Here is a 22,273-nt window from a genome sequence, read left to right on the forward strand (position 1 = left end):
GAAAAGTAGAAAAAGCATTCAGTGTAATTGTTCAGAGGAGGTATTGACCATTAAACTCTGATGGACGCAACATGAATTTCAGATCAAACTAACCACCATGTGCACTACAGCAATTTATCTGTGGGATGAAAACATCACCAAATTGGAAGGGAGTTTGTATTGAGGGAGTCTGGTTTGGGTGGTAAGCGCTGAGAATTGCCAGGAGATTAATACGTATCTTTTATGAGAGGTGCAACCTGCAAAGTCACCTAACATCAATAGGGAAAAGACAGCCCTGTGTAGTCTCTGGGGCAGAAGTTGCAAATCCATTTACTGATAAAGCTTATAAGAGAGGGCATAAAACCGGGCTATCCCTCTAGATCACCAGTTGTGAGCCAGAGTACGGTACTGTGGTGTGGGTTCAAGAGAAGGAATTCCAGTTTGTGTTGTAAAGGAGAAGTGGATAATTAACTATGGCAGTGGAAGTTAGTAATCATGTAAGTGCCCATGGTAGTGTCTCACAAGGTTGCAACAGAAACTAGCACAATTATTAAAAAATATTTAATGAACCCCAGATTTCAGTTGGCGGACTCCAGTGTATGCTATAAATGCAGCTACTCCAACAAGTAGGTCATAAACTACTGGTAACTGTCCACTTAACTAGAAGTGTTTCTTCTGTATGCAGCCCAGCCGACTAAATTAGAAGCTTGTATAACTGATTTGAAAAGTGTATATTTCAGATGGACGTGTGTATTTTCAGAACTCATAAGCTGATGTCTGGAGAAAAAATGTGGCTTTCTAAAATCTATTTAAAGCTGATATTTGACTGATAAATCACAGTGTTGGGGTGACTTACTATTGACATTATCTCGGTGCAGGGGAATCTATTGTCCATGGATAGGCATTTCACATTGATAAAGCATTTTTTTTACAGTTCTGTTGGCTACCTTGCCTGAGGCACTGAGGGGTTCACTACTGTCCTCTGGCATATGCTGGGCCACTAATGTAATCTTGTCTGATGTAACTAAACCAATTCTAATATTAGAAGCTTGTGAGGATTTTCATTGAACATAAGTAGCTGTTATTACAGAAAAGAATAAAGACCTGCTACAAAACATCAATATACCTGAGGCTTGATTGAAAGAATCTGTCGATCAGTTTATGTCTATATACATCTTCGATGGCATATTATTTGAAAAAAAAAAAAATGAACACCAGGGTACAAAGAGAGTAAGGTATGCAAGTAATGCAACTGAATTTCTTTCTCAGGTGACCGTACAAGCAGCTGTCCAGTCATATTTGTATTGGATGAATTTGACCTTTTTGCGCATCACAAGAACCAAACTCTCTTATACAACCTCTTTGACATCTCCCAATCAGCCCAAACCCCAGTTGCAGTTATAGGATTGACATGCAGATTGGTAAGGAAAGTCTTGTCTTAAATTATTTTCAATGTATTTTATGTTTTTTGCATCATTCCCTCATTTCACTTGCTGAAATCTGATGAAGAATCCATGGCATCATTAGTGTCTTTTGTTTACTTCTCTAGGATGTTTACGCCAAATTAACATTGTGCTCTTTATACATAAATGTACCATGTGAAAGCAGCACACAAACAATTCCTGTGCCACAATATTAAATAATCACTGGATAAGTAATCACCTAGATACCTGTAGGAAGGTGGCTCTGTATATACTATTTCAAAGTAAGAAATAGTGTGCACAGAGTCCAAGGGTTCCTGTTAGAGGTAAGATAGTGGCAAAAGTAGATAATTCTAATGCTCTATTTTGTGGTAGTGTGGTCGAGCAGTAGGCTTATCAGAGGGTAGTGTTCAGCATTTGTTGTACACACACAGGCAATACATGAGGAACACACACTCCAAGACTTACTCCAGGCCAATAGGTTTTTATATTGGTAAATATCTTTTCTTAGTTTATTTTAAGAACCACAGGTTCATGATTTACATTAACCACTTTAAATGTAAGGTACTTCACTTAGATACTTTAGGAACTTTGAATGAAAACAATATCATGTACAGTCTTTGAAAATAGCTTATTGCCATTTTTAGAAAGTGGACACAGTGCAAAAATAAACAGTTACTGGGGGAGGTAAGTAAAGGTTAGTTTTGAAGGTAAGTAAAACACTTACAAGTCTCAGTCCTGGGGCATAGGCAGCCCACCGTTGGGGGTTCAAGGCAACCCAAAAGTTTCCACACCGGCAGCTCGGGGCCGGTCAGGTGCAGAGGTCAAAGAGGTGCCCAAAACACATAGGCGCCTATGGAGAACAGGGGTGCTCTGGTTCCAGTCTGCCAGCAGGTAAGTACCTGTGTCCTCGGGGGCAGACTAGGGGTGTTTTGTAGAGCACTGGGGGACACACAAGTAGGCCCACAAAACACACCCTCAGCAGCACAGGGGCAGCCGGGTGCAGTGTACAAAGCAGGCGTCGGGTTTTAGGTAGGAAACAATGGAGGGACCCGGGGTCACTCTAGCGGTGCAGGCAGGCACAAGGGGGGCTTCTCGGGACAGCCAACACCTGGGCTAGGCAGAGGGTCACCTGGCGGTCACTCCTGCGCTGAGGTTCAGTTCCTTCAGGTCCTGGGGGCTGCGGGTGCAGTGCTGGTTCCAGGCGTCGGTCTCTTGTTACAGGCAGTCGAGGTCAGGGGGGAGCCTCTGGATTCTCTCTGCAGGTGTTGCTGCAGGGGTCAAGGGGGGGTCGTCTCTGGCTACTCACAGTCGCCGGGGAGTCCTCCCTGTGGTGTTGGTTTTCTGCAGGTCGAGCCGGGGGCGTCGGGTGCAGAGTGTAGAGTCTCACTCTTCTGGCGGGAAACGTGAAGTCCTTGGAAGTTGCTTCTTTGTTGCAAAGAAGTTGCAGATTTTGAACAGGGCCGCTGTTCACAGAAGTTTCTTGGTCCTTTAGTCCAGGGCAGTCCTCTGAGGCTTCAGAGGTCGCTGGTCCCTGTCGAATGCGTTGCTGGAGCAGGTTTTCGAAGTTGGAGACAGGCCGGTAGGGCTGGGGCCAAAGCAGTTGTCGTCTTCCTCCTTCTCTGCAGGCTTGTAGGTCAGCAGTCCTTCTTTCTTCAGGTTGCAGGAATCTAGTTTCCTAGGTTCTGGGGAGCCCCTAAATACTGAATTTAGTGGTGTGTTTAGGTATGGGAGGGCAGTAGCCAATGGCTACTGTCCCGGAGGGTGGCTACACCCTCTTTGTGCCTCCTCCCTGTGGGGACGGGGGACACATCCCTAATCCTAGTGGGGTAATCCTCCAAAACCAAGATGGAGGATTTCTAAAGGCAGGGGTCACCTCCGCTCAGGACACCTTAGGGGCTGTCCTGACTGGTGGGTGACTCCTTTTTTTTCTCGTTATCTCCTCTGGACTTGCTGCCAAAAGTGGGGGCTGTGTCCAGGAGGCGGGGATCTCCACCAGCTGGAGTGCCCTGGGGCATTGTAATACGAAGCTTGAGCCTTTGAGGCTCACTGCTAGGTGTTACAGTTCCTGCAGGGGGGAGGTGTTAAGCATCTCCACCCAGTGCAGGCTTGGTTTCTAGCCTCAGAGAGCACAAAGACTCTCACCCCAGGGGGTCAGAAACTCATCTCTCAGCAGCAGGCTGGCACAGACCAGTCAGTCCTGCACTGAACAATTGGGTAAAATACAGGGGGCATCTCTAAGATGCCCTCTGTGTGAATTTTGTAATAAATCCAACACTGGCATCAGTGTGGGTTTATTATTCTGTGAAGTCTGATACCAAACTTCCCAGTATTCAGAGTAGCCATTAAGGAGCTGTGGAGTTCGTTTTTGACAAACTCCCAGACCATATACTTAATATGGCCACAACTGTACTTACAATGTTTAAGAATAGACTTAGACACTATAGGGGCATATTGCTCATGTAGCTATGCCCTCACCTGTGGTATAGCGCACCCTGCCTTAGGGCTGTAAGGCCCTGCTAGAGGGGTGACTTACCTGTGCCACAGGCAGCATTTTTTGTGCATGGCATCCTGAGGGGGATGCCATGTCGACTTTGTGTGTGTTGGTGGGGAGAAAAAGGCAATCTGCAATGGCAGTGTGCATGTGTTAAGTGAGGGGTCCCTTAGGGTGGAACAACATATGCTGCAGCCCTTAGGGACCTTCCCTTGTCACAGGGCCCTTGGTACCACTGGTACCTTTTACAAGGGACTTATCTGTGTGCCAGGGGTGTGCCAATTGTGGAAACAATGGTACATTTTAGGTGAAAGAACACTGGTGCTGGGGCCTGGTTAGCAGGGTCCCAGCACACGTCTCAGTGAAGTCGGCATCAGTATCGGGCAAAAAGTGGGGGGTAACTGCAACAAGGAGCCATTTACTTCCAATACCACAATGCGATAGGTGGACATATGCAAAGCTATGAGCTGAGGCATCTAACTTGCAAGTTTTAAGTTGTAATGGGCTTCTTAAATGGAAATCGATGGAGGTAATACAAAGTCTTTAGAAGGCACAGTACAAGAAGGGAAATGAAACAGTACAGATGGGAAGACCAGCTCAACATCTGCATTAGAACACTCCTGAATGTATCACATTATACTACGTTGCAATCTCCACAAACCCCAGTTCACCCCACCATATAATGCTGCACATGCCCAGGCTTCAGCAAGGGTACATTTTCACTTTAAAGTTAACTACAGAGTTAAAAAAAAAAAAAAAAAAGGATACCCATGTGGAGAAATCGATGGGAGAGTTTACTGCAGAACCCCAGAGAAGCTATTCAGCATCAGGTCTCATGCTGCTTTGTAAGGGGAACCAAACCTTCACCTTCACCCAGAAGCACTAGCACCAGTGGCAGCAATGTTGTCAGTGACTATTTTCTCAAAGTTAAAGTCACTGCCTGCTAAGCCAAATGAACAGAAGACTAGATAATTTACCTTAAGCATTAGGGAAAATAGTGATGACACTGCTACTACAGAAGTGGGTCAGGTGGGAAGTTTCTCTAGTACAAAGTGGGAGATAGACGTTCTTATCTCTAGGACACAGGGCACTGGCAAATTTTAAGATTCTACAACACCCAGCCATTATGTGAGGACCCTCCACTTGAAGAACCCAAATCTGCATGAGGACAAATGACTGCTAAATGAGGGTGACTTAGCTACTACTCTTGACCTCCTTCCTTACTTTTGTGGTGAGTGACAAACACTCTTGATGCTAAACAACCGAGTTGTAAATTAAGTCTGCTGCAAGAGCCTTTTCAAAAAGTATGTTAGTGGTGGTAGCACAACTGCACTGCTAGTTCATATTGCTCTACCCAGGCGTGGACAGCCAGCTAATAAAGTGGAAGATAGAACAACAACATGAGACAATTCACTTGCTGCAGAAATTAGGGTTGAGTATAAATGTGCCAAAGTCACACTTCATGCAAATGCAAGATTTAGACCTTATCAGTGCAATTGTGGATTCACAGGCTTCTCAACGATTCTCTGCTTATTTATGAAAACATGTGCTATTTTCAACCTAAAGCAAGTCTTGTCAGTACATAGAGAATGACTGTACAGGGTCAAAAGCAAGTATGCAGTCCGATAATGTGTGGAGAGGTAGCTGCTTTCTGGGAGCTGATGTGTAATGTCTCTATGCTCAGTGTTCTTTGAAGAGGTGCACTTTTAAATCTTTCCTAAATTGGATGAGGGTTGCAGCAGTCTGAAAGTGCCCTGGCTGCAGGTATTGCAAGAGTCACGAGAGATGGCGAGGTGGTAACTCAGATAGACATGGGATGCTAGATGTTGATGGCTTTGTAAATGATGCAGCTTTTGATGATGGTGCAGACTGGCAAGGTGAGCCAGTGGAGCTCCATCAGAATGGAGCGATGTGATTATAGATCTTTAGGCCCCAGATAAGGAGTGCTACAGAAGTGGGTAGGGTCTCCTTAGACCTCCATTATAGACCCTGGGGTACAATAGGGGATTGATCACATTAAATCTTTTCAAACTTCGAATCAACACTTTAATGCCATTGTACAACCACTGAGTGTTTTTTACAGCCATATGCAGCATGTCCATTGTATTCATACACTGTTTCTGACAATGTCTGAACCACATTCAACACATAAGAAAGGAAAAGTGACTTTCTTAGGAAACTCACTGCTAGCTAACATTTGTAAAGCACAGTTATAAGATAGACATGGTCTTGAGTTCACATCTTTTTTTCAACATTTATTTATTTAAAATTTAACAAGACATTGCCAATGAGAGAATCTGAAAGGCATAGAAATTACAACAAGGATCAGCATAGTGCAGCAAGATGACTGAATCCACGGCGTGAAGAGTATCCACTCTCCAACAGTTACGCCCTTTGAGAGCTACAGAGGTATTTCAAGGGTCAGAATAGGTGGAAGGCGTGGGGTGTGAAATAAAGAGGGGCGGCACAAGGCAGAGCGTGAAGTCATACAGGCGCCAGCAGTGGTGCACATGCTTCAAAGAATCGATGATTCTCCTCCCGGTCCATGTGGCCCCACACCTTGTCTCCCTGAATGGTGTACCTGGCCACCTCCCGCTAGGCAGGGGGTTCAAACAAATGTGATGCTGCAATACCTTTCATGAAACTCCCAAACCTCAATACCCCCTCCCCCTACCTCACCCTCGCTAAGCAGGGATATTTCAATCAAGCCATGCTGCATAACCTGCCACAAAAGGGCCCCATGTAGCTTAAAAAATGTGTGACGGACTACTCAGTATATAAGTTATGTTCTCCTAGCACACTGTGCGATAAGTAGCCATTTAGTGAATGAGGGGTAGATGGTTAGTCACGGGTGGTTGAGTATACATAATTTCGTTGTGGCGAGCCAGGTGGCAAGCCATCTGCCATCATGGGAAGTTATATCGGGTCAGTAGAAAGGTCCTGGAGGTGGGTAAGGGAGTAACCAGGAGCGCACTATACTTCTGTAGCTGGTACCATACAAGTGTCTAGTAGGGTGCGATGGCTAGGCAAGATAATAAGATATAGTGTAAGTCACAGCAGGTGACACTGCACCTCCAACAAAGGTGATGGGGTACAAGTTTCAACTTATGTAGTTTCCAGGAAGTCCAGTATTAATCCTGTCTAGAGGAATTTCACCTGGGATTCCCTGAGGGCCCCTGTTGTGATCAAGGAGAAACAGCATCCCATCTTTGGGGGAATCGAACTTCCCCAGAAGAGTTTGCCGTCCAAGTCTTGTTGCTGAAAGAGACAGATAAGAAGTGTTGCCCTTTGATAAGGAGCACGTTTAGGCCAGACACCAACCCCCTATAATGGCTGAAGGTACTGTAGTGGAAGGAGAGGTGACAGAGGCAGCTCCTCTGGTTGTGGGCTGCAGGATGTACAAAGGCAGTGGGACAATTGGAAATAGCTCCATGGGTCATAGCCAGAATCCTGTCTGCAGGAGATCAAAGGATTTGATCCTACCATCATCTAGGACATGATCGAGACACCTTGAGCCGCTATTATTCCTGGCTGCCCAGTGAAATGTACATATACCAAGGCAGACAGCAGAATTATGCCACAAAGGGGCCTTGAGATACAAATAGGGGGGCACTCCCAGAAGATGTTGCACAGGCTGTCATTGTCATAATGTGATTCAAGGCCACTCTCGGGTCCTTAGCTGAGAGAAACATGGGCATTGTCATGGTCTCAGGTGAAAGGAAGTGATAATTTCGTGCCCAATCCGGAAATTCCTGGTCATAGTATAAAGGAACCATAACCTGGGAGAGTTGAAAGGCCAGGCTAAAGGAAGCAAGATGGGGATGCCTAAAGCCCTAAGTCATTGTGCTTGGATATGTGACTATATCCACTCCAGATGTAACCGGAGGGTCTTAATGCCGAAAACCTATCCAAAGTGTGAGGGCCATGATCATTTTCATTGTTTATACTCACTCACATAGATAAATTGAAGTGAGACCACTTCCGGAATCCCTGTTGAGTCTGTTCCTGAGAGAGATCGTCCCCTACCATATGGGATAGGCCCCTTTTGACCCGAGAAGTCAAATAACAGACTCTTTTGGGTACCCATGTCATATTGTAGCCTTGGATGTATGCAGTGGTGGTGGTTCTAGTCAATGGGAGGGCCTCATTTTTTGACCAATTGACTATAGCCTGACAGTGAGGAGTAGTCCTCGGTGATGGACATTACTGCTGCTATAGAAGGTTGACGTTCTTATAAAAGGAGCAGGATGTCGTTTGCATAGAGCATATCCTCCTGTGAGGATTCCGAGCACCTCTTGCGATCCATGGATCTCAGCAGACTGTTTTAATCGCCAGAAGGAAAATCAGGGAAAGGGTGCCACTGCCTACCTGAATCACGTCTGAAAGGAACCCAGAAGAGGACATTTCAAAAGAGTCAGAAACCGTGCAGAAAATACATTTTTTGAATTAAATCATCCCTCAGTCTCGGGACAAAAGCTGTAAGAGATATGGCCATTTGGCTTAGAGGCCTTTTTGGCATCTAGGAAGAGCATTAATATCGCTGATGCTTAATACCAGGGTTGATTATGGGAGCTACACTGCAGTACAGAACCCACCTGGGTCTCATAAACAAGTTGCGGGATCACCTTTTTCCCAGCTGAGTCGCCAGGAACTTGGCTATCAGTTTGAGGTCAGCATTAATGAGGGAGTTCTGAAAGTAGCTGGCACAATATAGGGGGCTTTATTGTCCATGAGGCGAAGGATGGTTACTGCTTTGTTGGATTTGGCTTCTCAGTGAGCCAGTATCCATCACGTCATTAAAGGCCCTGGTAAGATGGGGTGTGAGAATTTCCCTCAGTTACAAAACTCACTGGGGAATCTGTTTACTCCTGGGTACTCGCAAATAGGCATTCCTGATATGGCATCAGCCACTTCTTCCTCTGTGAACGCCCCCTCAAGAACCGCTTGTCACCAGTCATTCAAAGTTGCAAAGTGTAGAGTGTCTACGAACCGTCTGATCCTGACTGGAATGACACCCCTTTCCAAGGAGTATAAGGTTGTGGCATTGGCGTTCAAAGTGGCCCACTGTGTCCCTAGGGTGCACCAAGATTACACCTGTAGCATCCCAGATCACTGGTATGGGGAGCTGGGATTCCTGCTACTCCATTTGAGCAGCTAGTAGTCTGCTGGCTTAAACTCTGCACTCAAATGCGTTCCTAAGCGACCAAATTGGGGGTAGGTGGATGAACCTTGTGGGCAGCACATGAAGAGTCGAGGCTAACGCCAGAAACCACAGAAAGCAGCTGAGGGGTGCACCAGGATAGTGAGGCAATGGTCTAGGTAACCGAGTAACAATACCACTCTCATCTGTGGCTCAAATTACAAATGGCCTCCTACAAATGAATACTCAACACTAAGCAGAAGATACATTCCGTTCTCTACAACCTCTGTGGCTGCCCTGATCAGTTATTTCAACGTGAAGACCAGCTCTATCCAATTCACTCCTGGGAAAGTTGCACCCATGCATAGGTGTCGGGCTGGTACAAGGGGGCTTCCAAGGAGGGAAGTCCTTGTGGGTGCTTTCCCTGGGGGTCAATGAGGCTATATCCATTGTGGACTCCTCTAGGGAGTCCAGGAATACAGCTAAGTTGCCAGGGTTGAAGAATTCCTAGGTCTGCCTGTCTACATTCACCTTCTTGCTGGCTGGGCACGGGTGTTTGTATCAGAGGCACAGCAAGACTGAACTTGATGTGTCCACTAGAATTCGAGAGCCTCTGTGGGTGCATATGGAAGAGGTTAGGAAGCATGGATGGTCAAATAAGGAATCAAGTCTGATTTTTTTTTTTTTTTCTGTGCCGTATGGGACTTCATAGAGCCAAAAGTTATATCTCTGCGCTCTGTCCTCCAAACGTGTTACTTTCTGTTACAGAAGCTTGATGTCACATTCTGATTCTGGCAGACATGAGTAGCAGGCATGTCTTCTGGTATCAATTTAACCTCTGATGTGAGATCAGACATTCTAGTGTCCACTGCAGGAAGAGTGGTCCCAAAGGATGACATCTCTTTAGGGAGCGCCTCCATATCCGACCTTAATGGGGCTGCTGGGGCCTGGGGAGTCTCCTACAAGGAATGCTAGGCGCCTCACACTACTACTAAGAACAAAAGCTGATGAGAATGCTGTTGGTGGATCAACATAAGGAAGAGAACTGATATGAATAGGGCAACAAGATCCCAAGTCTCAGGACCTATAGCAGTTCACGGGCTGGAAAAGTAAGCAAGGAAAGGAGACAAATTCCTCAACGACAGGCCCAGAAAGGCATCTCCCGTACTAGTAGGGGAGGGTGGATGAATCCACCCCAGTGGCAGTTAAGAGAATAAACTACCCAAGTATCAGTAGGCAGAGCCCTTATGGGCCGGAGGTCCCGGCGGGGGTGGTCAAGCTGGTTGGAATTTCACATGCGCCCCATGGCACTGAAGTGCCAGCAGGTGGAGGCTGGTACACCTGGGGGCCCCCTGGGCAGAGTTAGAACCCCCAGAACAAGGTGGTGACTAGTGTTCAAGCCCCAATGTCAAAAAGCAAGGAAAGGGTCATGAGGCAGGTTCCCTCACAAACAGTCATGATCACAAGCAAGGCGGGTGACAGCCTGTTCATTGACCCAGGCTAGTGTGGAGGCAGGCAGGAGGGGTTCCTCTCTGGGGGGTGGACTTACGGGTATTCTCTGCGCTCCGCCTCCCCTGTGTGGTGCACTGGGCCAATAGAGGGGGTGGGAGGAAGAGTGGTGTCGGCAGAGAGGGTGCTCACCCTGTACTAGGGCGTTGTCATGCTGGGCCTAGTTCCCCTGGTTGTGCCTGTTCAGGCCTCTGGCATCTGATCCTCCACAACCGCCAAGACAAAGTTGGGACTCCAGCATGGTCACAGTACTGCTTATCACCCCGTGATCGGGTTCTTTTTGGTTAAGCAAGACAGGGCCAACCAGAGTCTCCATTTTACATCACACATTTCATAGCATTTCTTTTTGAAGGAGACATTTGGCATTTTTTACTCATGCAATAATGTACTGAGAATTCACTGTACATGCAGCCTATTCCTTGTAAATGTTACTGCCATGCAGTCTGTACACTCCATCCAAGGCTAGGCACACAGAGCACAATGCCCTTGTATAGTGATTGTCCATTGGGCACAACTCTGTACTAGCAGACCGATAATCGCATCAGCTCTGCACACCGTGGTATACGAGCAATATTTTCAACATAAAAACTGCCTCTGCTACATTCAACAGAGGAGCACTACTGCTGGTATTATCTGGAATGCGGTGCACTGTGACCGAAATGCAGCCCTGCTGACTCTGGACTCCATCCTGCAAAGGATGATGGCCTACACTACACTATACCAACTTCCCAGTACATCTCACTCTGGTATGGGGAGTTAGGTGATCCCAATTGATCTGGCAAAGAGTACTCCTACTATGCTCTTGATAGTGTAGGTAGTAACAAATCTCAGTATACCAATACAGTAACATTATCATGGTTGAACTGTTTCTTTTTCACCACCTTCGTAATGCTGGTTACCTTGCTTTGTTTCATCTGCATAATAATTGCACTTCATGCTTCTATGCAAGAACACGATTGTTGTAATAAATGTTTGAAAATACATTTTTATATCCTTCTTGAGTCCTATCTTGGGTACGCAGAGTGACAACTAAAGGGAAGATCTGTTTCAACGATTTCCTTAGGAATCTAAGTAGTCATGTGGGAGGTTGCAAGTACCATTTGGTACCCTGGTAAGTTTAAGTGCTCAATGGGGCACTATGAGCTGGCTAGGAATCGTCAGTGTTTCTTGATGGTACAGACCGACTGATTCCCTACATCCTGAAGTTGTTGACCTAATACACCGTCTTACTTAAATTGTAAGAACCATATAACATGGCACACAATGTTCTTTCCTGGGGGCCACCACAATGCTGGCAAAATTCTGGGGCCGTGCTGCACGAGATAAGTAGCCGGCCAGGGTCTAGGAGCCAGGCCGCCAAGTGGGCGGGTCCATGTAGGGTGGTCAGCCAGCAGTCTCCTCTGTTCTTCCTGGGGGACTCAGTGAAGCTAATGGGTGCCCCTAGGCTGCATTCCGGAAGGGAGGTGGCTGGCAAGGGCTTGGAGAGCCATGGCCTGCCGTCCTCTGCAGGTCTCGGTCCACAGGCCACAGACTGCTCAGTCCAGCCTGACAGTGCTGGTAGAATGACCCTTTGCTTCTGGTGGATATCAGGCGGTAAGCTCCAGAGCTGGCTAGATGAGGCCAGAGGGCTGGCTCTGAGCTGAGTCAGGGAGCTGTCATTTTGGTTTTCTCCAAGCTCCACCTCCTAGGTGATAATTTCACAAAATCTTTTTGTGTTGATATCCATGCCAAGAGGGACGCGAAAGAGGGCCAGATTGTGTTTCAATTATTTTCTGCTCCATGCCCACTGACAGAGTGGACTGTGTTGCGAAAGCATTGTGTACTTTTGAGATGTCTGTGCTACTGCAAAACACCCTCCTGGCCCGGGGTAACTCAGAAGCAGAATGGACCTCAGATGCACCCAACACAGCAACCTTAGAGGGTTAGACACGAAAAAAGGGTTTCTTAGGTGAGCTAACTCATTCACAGTGGACTGAACGGTTGGAATCAGGGCAAAACTTGGAATCAGATACTTAAGAACAGCTAGAAGGTTACAGGCGAAAATAATTGCATTCACAGCTCCTAGCTATTGGCAAAAAGATTCCAAGGAGTAATAAATGTTTTCTTTTAAAACTGTATAATTGTACGGAGCAACTGCATAACTTGCACAGTAAACCAGTGTGGATAAAGGCTTGGTTTGCCTTGAGAGGTTGTGATTCACCCATTGGAACTCCTTTCAGATCTCGGAAGTGGTCAGAGATTTGATCCCAACAGATCTGCTATAAATCCCCTGCCAGAGTGGGAAGGAAATATATTGTGTACCCCTGCTTTTTAAAGGTCATACTGGGTATGCATATAATAACTTAGCCACTCTGGCGAAAGCACACCTGCGACTCACTCATTCGTGTGATACGCACAGGAAAATTAAGTATGTAAAATACTTAACATGCCTGAGAGAGAAGCCCTTTCTAGGTATAGTTGAACCGCAGTACACGCTTTTTGTATTATAAAATCATTGGTGTTTACTGGCTGTTCTGTTAGTGGTATGCATTAGAAATTTCACAATAATAACAGTTAATGAAGTACGGCAAGGATAACCTGTATATTATTAATAAGTCCCTTCTCTGTAAGTACGAACTATGTATTTATTTTATTTAAAAAGATCAGGACTTTAACCGCTCACATCTCGCCAGGTCCCCTGCAGCCCTCGTAACTGCTCACCCCAAGAACCTCCCCCGCCGCCTGTATTCCAGTTACATTATAATACATTTTGCATGAGCTGCCTCTCCCAGCACTCAGATAATACAGAACCCAACAAATATGTACCCCCAAACAGTACTTCCCAAAATACCCTTAATATAGTTGTCTAATCTCACTATTTGTCCTTGTGGCAGTAGGCTGTTACGCTGTGTTATTGTCCAGCCATGGAGTACCGCACCGCATACCTGCTGCCTACCGGGTTTGTCATCCGTGGAGCATCATTTCGGCTAGCGGCCTTCTGGTTTTCTCTCGCCTCGCTAAGTGAGAGGAACTTCTTGCCTTTTGCACCATAGCTTTCCTCTGGAGCTGGTGGGGCAAGCCCTCACTCCGAGCATATACAAGAGTAGCAACAATTGACAGAGCAGTGTTTTCATTTGAAGCATTGGAAAGCGTAGGTAATGTTGCAAACAAAATCAGTAGCACGGAAGCTGGACGCCACGCCAAAGTTAACAAAAGCTTTTTCCCAAAAAGTGACCTTGTACCTTCAAGTGGCAATAAGTAATGAGAAAAGCGGAACTTTTTGTCTTAAAACTCCTGTTATTTTTAAGTATTGTGGAAACAGACCACATGCAACAGCCTTCTCATAAAACAAAACATAATTTTATGGAATATGCTGCTTTAGCGAAACATACCTGTGTTGCAGAGCATAACCCGTGCTGATATTAATTTGACAGCCTTTTACTGCGTAAAACGTTTTATCTGTTTTTCTTTGGTGTCTGATGATCACATTTATTAAGGAGTATTGGGGTCCTACCATGTATTTGAAAAAAAATGCCAGATGTTTCCTTTGTTCTTGAATAGGTTAATTTCTGGAAAGGTCCAAGCACAGTATGAGGATAGAGGCCTAATTTATTGCAGGGTTTGAAATCTGGATTTGCCATAGAGTTCTGCAACACTTGTGGCTCATTAGCACAAGTACTTAATGGGCAATCTAGTCTTGTTTTGATAAATGTAATTCCCCATTTTCTTTAAAGCACAGTTGTCAACGGTGAGCCTCGAGGGGAGTCATTATCAGCTTTGCATTGTTTAGGGCCTGCACAGGGTAGATGATGCTCAAATCTGTGTTCACTGCTCACACCTTTTTATATCTACATGTCAGCTGCACTTTTTTCATGCATCTATTTTAAACCTGTCATTGGGAGACTGTGCCATGTAAAATACAAGGCAAACAGTTAACGATATTTGTGGAGATTCCACACCACAGCATTCTTATTTTGTGCCAGTAGTTTGATGCTTAGGGTGATAGAAATTTTTCTTGAAGATCTGCTTTAAGATTACCGTATTGAAAAACATTGTTTTACTACGAGCATGGTTAAAAACGACGACAAATCAAAGTCATAGCAATTTTGTTTTATTTTTATTGAGCCTCTTTTGTTTGCCATAGCCTTAATGTCAGTAGTACCCATGTGATCCGAGATCTTACTCGCAGTAGCATAAATGTCCCTTGATGTTAAAAAAAAAAAAAAAAAGGGAAATATTTAAGACTTTCTTCCCCTTTGAAACTCTTGCATGTACACTTTTTGATGCTTCATGTTTGCACAAGTTTTAATTTTATTTATTTATTAATTTTATTATAGGATGTTCTGGAGCTCTTGGAAAAGCGGGTGAAGTCTAGGTTCTCCCACCGGCAGATTCATCTTCTAAATGCTTTTAATTTTTCACAATTTCTAAACATATTTCAAGAACAGCTGAGTTTATCAGCAGAATTTCCAGACACAAACTTTGCAGAAAAATGGAACCAGAATACACTGGTAAATTGGTGGGCGTTTTTGACTTGTACCCCCGTGTTTCAATTGCTTAAAGTAACTATTTACTAATCACATCAAAAGTAAACTCATTTCATTTCAGTTTTAGGTTTATATTTGTCGCAATTCTGATTTTTGTGCATCTTTTATGAGCATCTGTAAGGATGTCTCGGAGTTCTGTTTGAATTATTCTGTGTTGTGGATAAGAACCATAGTTTTTTTTTTTTTTTTCTTGGAAAAGAAAAGTTTACGTTTGTATCGGTTTTCGAATCTGAAATCACCTTTGAATTCTATCACTGCTAATGTTTAAAAAAAATAAAAATAAAAACTCACCGGTAAGTTAACCCCAGTAATACGTTTCTTTAACAGTTTCCACTCGGTTGCAGCATGTCATGAAGCTCTGCCATCAAGAAGAAACCCATGTACACCTTTTTTATTCACGGGTTTCACTGCTACACAGTGTGTTGCTTCATCAACTTCGTTTGAAATAAAACAGTTTTGTGGCTGTAAATCAAGAGGTATCTGGTGTAAGACAGATGAAGTTGTGGTTCAGTACATCAGAGCATAGGAAAGGTGTTATTGAATTACTTATACCTTTGGCCACATTTAAGCAAGGTATACAAATCTTTCAACAAAGGTTTTTGTCCTCATGTGTTTTCTGATAAGCTTTGTATATGTTAGTGAGTGGGGGCTGGGCAGTATTTTAGGGGTATCCCAAAAGCTGTAATGGGACACTACCAACTTGGCATGAAGATAGAATGTATTGTGCCATCTCTCAAACGTTTGCTTTGGCTTGATGTCTAGTGATTTTGAAAGAAACCCAAGTTAAATGTTCCCAAAGTGTGTGTATATCCGCAATTTGCTTCTCAGAAGCCTCAAACCCTGGTCCTGTAGAATGTAAACTGACCAAATGTTTGGATGCAAAGAGCTGAAGGTTTGCTCTTCTGGGGCCTCTTGTCCTGACTGTGGGGTGGGGGGTTCGGGGGGTAGTGGAAAGGCCACTCTGGTACAAATGGCAATACATCACCAATGGAGAGTACTCCAGCTGATCGCAAACTGTGCTGACAATTGTCCTTTAACTCACACTGTGAGATGATTGACCCTTAATCCAGACTGTGGCCTTAGGACAGCAGTACAAAGCTTGTGCCTAACCTGTAAGTGCTCAAACAGTGGCTTTGAAATCCATCACTCCTGCAGAAGTCCCATAAAAAAGGTTCAATGCTTTATCTTTGTCACCCGAGTAGTGCAAGGGGCTACGTTTCATCAGCATACTGTATCAATGTATGGAGAGTATTGGTATGCCTTAGAGTGCTTTTGCCCAATACAAGGCCCTGCTGGTTTTCCAGCTCCAAGGTACCAAACATTTCGTGCAAACAACTAGCGAGTAGGTTAGCATAGAATTTGGTGTCTCAATTTAAAAGGGTAATCGGGTCGTCAGACCTGGAAGATTGGTGGGTTTTCCCTTTTTAGGAAACACAAATATTTTAGCATTATAAAAGATGGTCTCCTTTTCAAGTTCTAGTAATTCACGATCATGTAGCTGTCTGTACAATTTTACAAGGCGGTTGAGAGTGTTCGAGGCCTGATCAATAGTGTAACCGACTCCTTTATTGTATTAATAGTTGTAACTCGCTTTCTCTCCCTAAATGGTACCACTAAAAAATCCAGAGTTTATCCACCAGATAGAAATGCATTGGCCTAATTCGTCTCAGGCAGTGGTGGAAGATGGATTGTAATAAACTGTGCTCATATTCTACACAGTTAACCAATACCATTGCAGGTGCTTTGTTTCCCCTTAAGAATGTGTTAATGCTGCTGTTTTAGAGAGCAAAGACACCTACAAAAAATCCTTTCATCCTTTTGTTTTTATCCTGTTCACATGGATAGACATTCCTTTTCTCTGTGTACCTGCCAGCATGCCGAACAGCACAAAAAGGCATTTTGTCCAAACTGCACAGTGTAGATGGTTGACTCGCATTGATCTCAAACTCTCCCATCTTTGCTCCAATAATGTAATTTCACATTGTACTTTTATTGTACAAGTTCCCTAGTGCAAATTAAACTATGATTCTCGCTTGCTTTTGTAAATGGCTACCATTCATCTGTAAGGCAGTATTTTATAACCTGATCTGTGTGAAGCATGGAGCTTCTCTCCTTGAGATATTGCAGAGAGTTAATTTGAGAACAAGACAACTGTTGAAGCATGAGAATTTTCTGGATACTTTTTTTAAATTCCTTGGATTGTAGGATGAGAGGTAATGCCTCAGTATGAAGCTGATTCCACTTGTCAGTGCATAGCAAACTTTAAAACAATAAGTCCTCACTGAAATGCCACACAAGGGATTACCTTTCGCCCAATGCAGGAGCAATTTGAAAGGGGCAACAGAGCGAGGGAGACACACAATGAGGTGGGAGCACAGAGTTTGGAGGATAACTTAGAGAGATACATGTGTCACCAGGAAATACAACAAAAGAGCACAAGGAAGCTCAATAGAAAATACTATGCATTATCTTGTGTAGCAACAGGAAACACCAATTATGGCAGAGAGCTTGACTAGAATGAATTGAGAAACTCTGCACGCTGAGTATGAGAGGCTACCAAACAATTAAAACTTTATCCACACCAAGAACAAAAAATAACACATTGAAAATTCTTAAGCAAAGGTATTTCTCGTGGTATCTCATCCTTGAGCAGCTTAATATCTGCTCGTAAACTTTTTTCCTTTACAGTCTTGATCCCCTTCTCTCCCCCCTCCAACCCACCTCCCCGCCACCCATTGACATAACTCTATCCAGTGTCTCTCTTTGCCACACTTCACAACTCTAGACCGCACACCCCTCTCCTCCCCCCCCATTTATGTTGGCATGGGACTTCCTCCAGGGTGCTCCTTTTACCCTCATGTTACCCTTTGATCTTCCGCTTTTAGTTACCCCCCCCCCCTTCCTCTCCTCTGGTCTCCACTGGCCTTTAAGTTCCACACGTCACTATAGAAATATGTGGCGTGAGTCACCCTATTTCTGTGCTGCAGGCACCTCCATCGTTGAGGGAGTAGGGTCCTCTTGTGTATCTTGTTGTCACAGTTAACAACTGCCACAGGTAGTCTCCATTTTGAGGATCGAATATTGCGCATCATTTTGTCCCTTAAATATGAAAAGTTTAGTTGAATTGCTTTTGCAGCTTTTGATCAAATGTATTATATTGGAATTCGGGTATTTGAGTTTCAAACTGCCTCATGTTGGTTAAATATGATCGGAGCATGAATTGACTTTCGTTATTGACACCACCTCTTTTCTGTTTGGTAAGTGCGGGCATGTACAACACCTGAGAGGCTGTTTCCAGAACCAAACGTTCTCGTGAGATGCTTTTCTTTGTTTTAAATGTTAGCGTGAATAAAATCATCCTTTTCTAGGCACGTTATGCAAGTTAATACCACAAGGCAGTCTTCTATCTGCAAGATGAGATATGTTTGACTTATTTTCAAGGAGTGTTATTTTGGCATTACTTCTTACCTTGGTCTCCTATGTTTATAATTCAAACTGTAGTTTTTTTTATTCTTAAAGGCTGATTAAATAGCTTCAATGGTTGTGAAATTCGGAGCGTTAGTGGTGGGAACGAGGGCCTCAAGTGGATGTAAAATTGAAAGTGTTTTAATAGAAAAGAAAAATGCTTACTATATATTAGACTACCTGTATCTATGTGTTTAAAACACTGCAATCGGAGCTAGTCAATGAATATTGGCTAGTTTATTCATTTAAAAAAATTATGTTCTGGGCATTAAGCAGAGTTTCTTGTACTCGTATCCGTAGCTTTAGATTTTTTGTCCACAAATTGGAAAGTGTATTTATTTTTTTAGTTGTCTTTCTTTTCATGCTTCTTCTGTGATGAAGTTGATCACGGTTTCAAGGAGCTGTCTTTTGCGACTGTCCTTAGTACAACATAGGTTTGGAGCCCAGTGGAGATAAATACACATCGTCTTGAGGGGACCGAGAAAGACATATCCACTTTTGTAAAAACTCAGAAGTTCGAACCATCGACCTGCAGTTTTAAACCACGACGATTATGAATCATTGCAACGTATAAGGGGTGTCCAGCTCAGATCTGCAGGAAGTGCAACCATGCTCTATTTCCAGGCTATCAATAATTATGTAAATCATTCCCATTTAGATTCATTGTTTGTAAATGTGTCTTCTGCGTTGGCACTGGCCCTCCTGTATCTGCATTGTGCACTCCATCATCAAAGTGCATAAACAGTATAAAATGGAAGAGTTAATCGGGAAGAGACCATGTGTTAAGTACTACAGAAATAGCACTAAAACCTGTGTTAACTGCTTAGGACTTGTAAGTATTAAATGTGGAATGAGCGATATGGTGAACATTGATCTTCGTAGAGTCCGCTCTTGATCCAGTGCCTATGTTCTCAGTCGTTAGTTACATATAGAATCTACATGTGTCAGTTGTAGCATTCTACTTTTAAACGGAAGCCAAGACCATCACCAGCAATTTTTTTATTTTTGCTTTTGTCTGAAAGTAATCATGAAACTGAAAAAAATGTAATTCACCATACGCCTTATATCCTTCTTATTTCATTGATGCAGGCTCTGTTGAAAAATAAGACGGTGGAAGATGTGCTGCAAAAACACTTCAATTCCACAAAAGATTTGCGGTCTCTCCATATGTTGCTGGTTAGTAGCTAATGCAAATTTAAATATTTTCAGTCGATGCCTGTAATTTTCCTGTCAGTTTTAGTAAGCTCTTTTTTACTGCTACCAAGTATTCCTGACTGCCCCATGTGACACCTTCAGACATTTTCAAGTTGTTAGCCAACAGCCCACTGTATTCTCGGGCCTGTAGTATCACTTTCAACGTTGTCCTTTTTAAATTAATCTTTGGCTGCCTTGACAGAGTAGGTCATCACCTTGTGTTGGATTGTACCGCATGAGTAGTTATATAGTTAATTGCTACTACCGCTGTTGCCTCCAGAGTGCTTGAACACATGCTTGACAGAATGTATGTTTGTAGTGTGACCTGTTTGAAACGGTTGGAGTTGCAGAGTAGAGCTGAAGATGTGCATCAGTCATGGGCTTGCATGGTTGGCACTGTGTGTAGGCAGATCTGTGATGCGGAGGAGTATCTGATTGATAGAGGACCACTTTAATAATGCACACCTCCACTATTTGGGTCATGGGCATTCTGTGATAGACTCCTAGTCTGCATATGGGAGTTGATTAACCAGTTGTTTGTACGTTCATGAACCTAAATGACTGCAGGTCTTGTCTGGAGTGGTGATGTGAGGTGTTACTGAGGAAACAGCCATGTCTTAATTGCTCTTTGGAGCTGGAAGAGGCGCATGCAGTGTGTGTCTAATGGCAATTCTGGTGTAAAATAAAGTGATGGATTGGATTTGAGGGTGGGGGATAGCCAGCAAAGAAAAGGAGGATGGAAGAGAATAAGGGTCTTCAAATGATTGCAAAGAGTGCTAGATGGTGTGAAAACGAGAGACAGCAAGATATGAGGAATCTAGGTGCGATTGGAATGGGGGAAAGGTAACATTAGGATGGGTTCATGGATTGAGGCTTCTGTCTGGTAAGTGAGCACATATGCACAGTTGTTGACTTTTGGCCTAGAATGGAATGGTGTTTGTCAGCATCTTACAAAGTGAAGTGGTAGCCTTGTGCACATTGTAGTGGAATGCCTGTTAGAAAGAAGACTTGAGAAAATCAGTGTTTCATGCCACTAGCAAATGTCTTCACCATTGCTGTGCATCCCTTAGTGGTAAATCCTTAGCTGTAAATCTAATTTACACAGGCCATTGTCTTCAGGAGACAGTTTTCCAGTTAACTTCTGGGCTCATGACCACTAAGAAATGCATGGTAAAAGAGATTAATGTGGTAGCGGCTCACAGCTCCATTTGTTTCTGGCTTCACAACATGTATCTGTTGCAGCTAGTGGCAGAGAGGTAGAGCTACATCATGCTTAATCTAAAATACCTGAATATTGGTCACTTTATATCTTTTTGTGTGCACTTGTTATGGGCCATGATGTTGTGTTGTCTGTAGTTTATTGCTTTTTATTGTTTATTTTGTGACCAATATGCCAGTTTTGTTGCTGTTGTTCAAATATGAACTATTTAGATTATCTTCACACTTATCTTCATTGTTCATTTTCATTGTGATAGGTGGCAGTGGATGAATTAAATTTCAAGGGTATGCACAAAAATCCACTTACGGTCACCACGGATTGAAGAGAATTTCCCAGTCTAAGCCACTTATTTTTAGGTTGAGCATAGCAGCGCGCAAGTGCTGCTTTTCCAAAGTGTTGGTATGTATCTGGGCTTTTAACAGCGCCACCTCATGCCCCTCACTACCACTCCTTCGTGGGCTTGCCCTTCAATAATCCTTTGACATTGGTAACTGCTTTACGTCTGTTCCTCATTGGGTAGGTTTTGTTACCGCCTTGGCTATTGCCCAGTTACATGGCTAATTGCACTTTTGCCGATAAGTTTGACTGCGAGCAAACTTTTATCCTTGTGTCTCTTCACGCTGATGCTCATGGCAGTCGTGGCGCTGTGAATGGACTCGCTTATGTGAAACTGTTTTACTTTTTCAATTTATGTGTCAAGAAAAGTCAGGTTAGGAGTTTCCAACGCTAATAGCTCTAACTCGAGCAAATGCGAGACCCATTACATTGCAAATGCTTGTTTTCTTTAGGTTGTGTTACAAAAGCTTGCAGTACCGCTTCCCTGCTACATCTGTCATTCCTGTTAACGAAGGTTGGCAGAAATATTTTCCCTATGGTAAAGTCAGAACGAATGGCCGTGTCAATGCATGTTTTCAGGCATGATGTGAATGAAATAATCCAATTCTAAAAATAGGTGAACATGTTTTCATATTTGATTTGGCTGGCAAGACAAACACAGTAATAATATTCACAGAGAACTGGCTTGATTTGTAAACATTTTAAAAATAGCCTTCAAGCGATTCTGTGTGCCACTTCAGGAGGACCTGACCTTCTACCACGAGCAACCAGCACTATGCTTGTTGGGATTTTGCGCCCCTATTTTCATTGTTAAAAAAATCACAAGTTGGAGAGTTCATCATGCTAATGCCTGAAAGGCCAGGGCTGTCTGATGGTGTCACGTATTACAGTAGGTCCTGTGGCAACAGTCTGTGACTTTAGGTCTTTATTATTGGAGGCAGTCAAAGGTTATCAATGCTGGGGTGGAGATTGTACTTCTAATACAAATGT

At 43.8% G+C, this 22,273-nt stretch overlaps 1 protein-coding gene across 7 annotated transcripts in view; it reads left to right on the plus strand.

Annotated features, from left to right (window-relative positions):
- The window catches only part of ORC4 (origin recognition complex subunit 4), a 217,285-nt gene that overhangs the window by 100,117 nt on the left and 94,895 nt on the right, over positions 1–22,273 (plus strand). For all 7 annotated transcript variants that reach the window (XM_069225231.1, XM_069225234.1, XM_069225232.1 and 4 more), the window contains 3 exons: positions 1,249–1,400; positions 14,860–15,033; positions 19,624–19,710. In XM_069225231.1, coding sequence (XP_069081332.1) covers positions 1,249–1,400; positions 14,860–15,033; positions 19,624–19,710 — 413 coding nt within the window. The remainder of the gene's footprint in view (positions 1–1,248; positions 1,401–14,859; positions 15,034–19,623; positions 19,711–22,273) is intronic.

The sequence above is a fragment of the Pleurodeles waltl genome, chromosome 3_1, assembly GCF_031143425.1.
Source record: "Pleurodeles waltl isolate 20211129_DDA chromosome 3_1, aPleWal1.hap1.20221129, whole genome shotgun sequence".
Lineage (NCBI taxonomy): Eukaryota > Metazoa > Chordata > Amphibia > Caudata > Salamandridae > Pleurodeles > Pleurodeles waltl.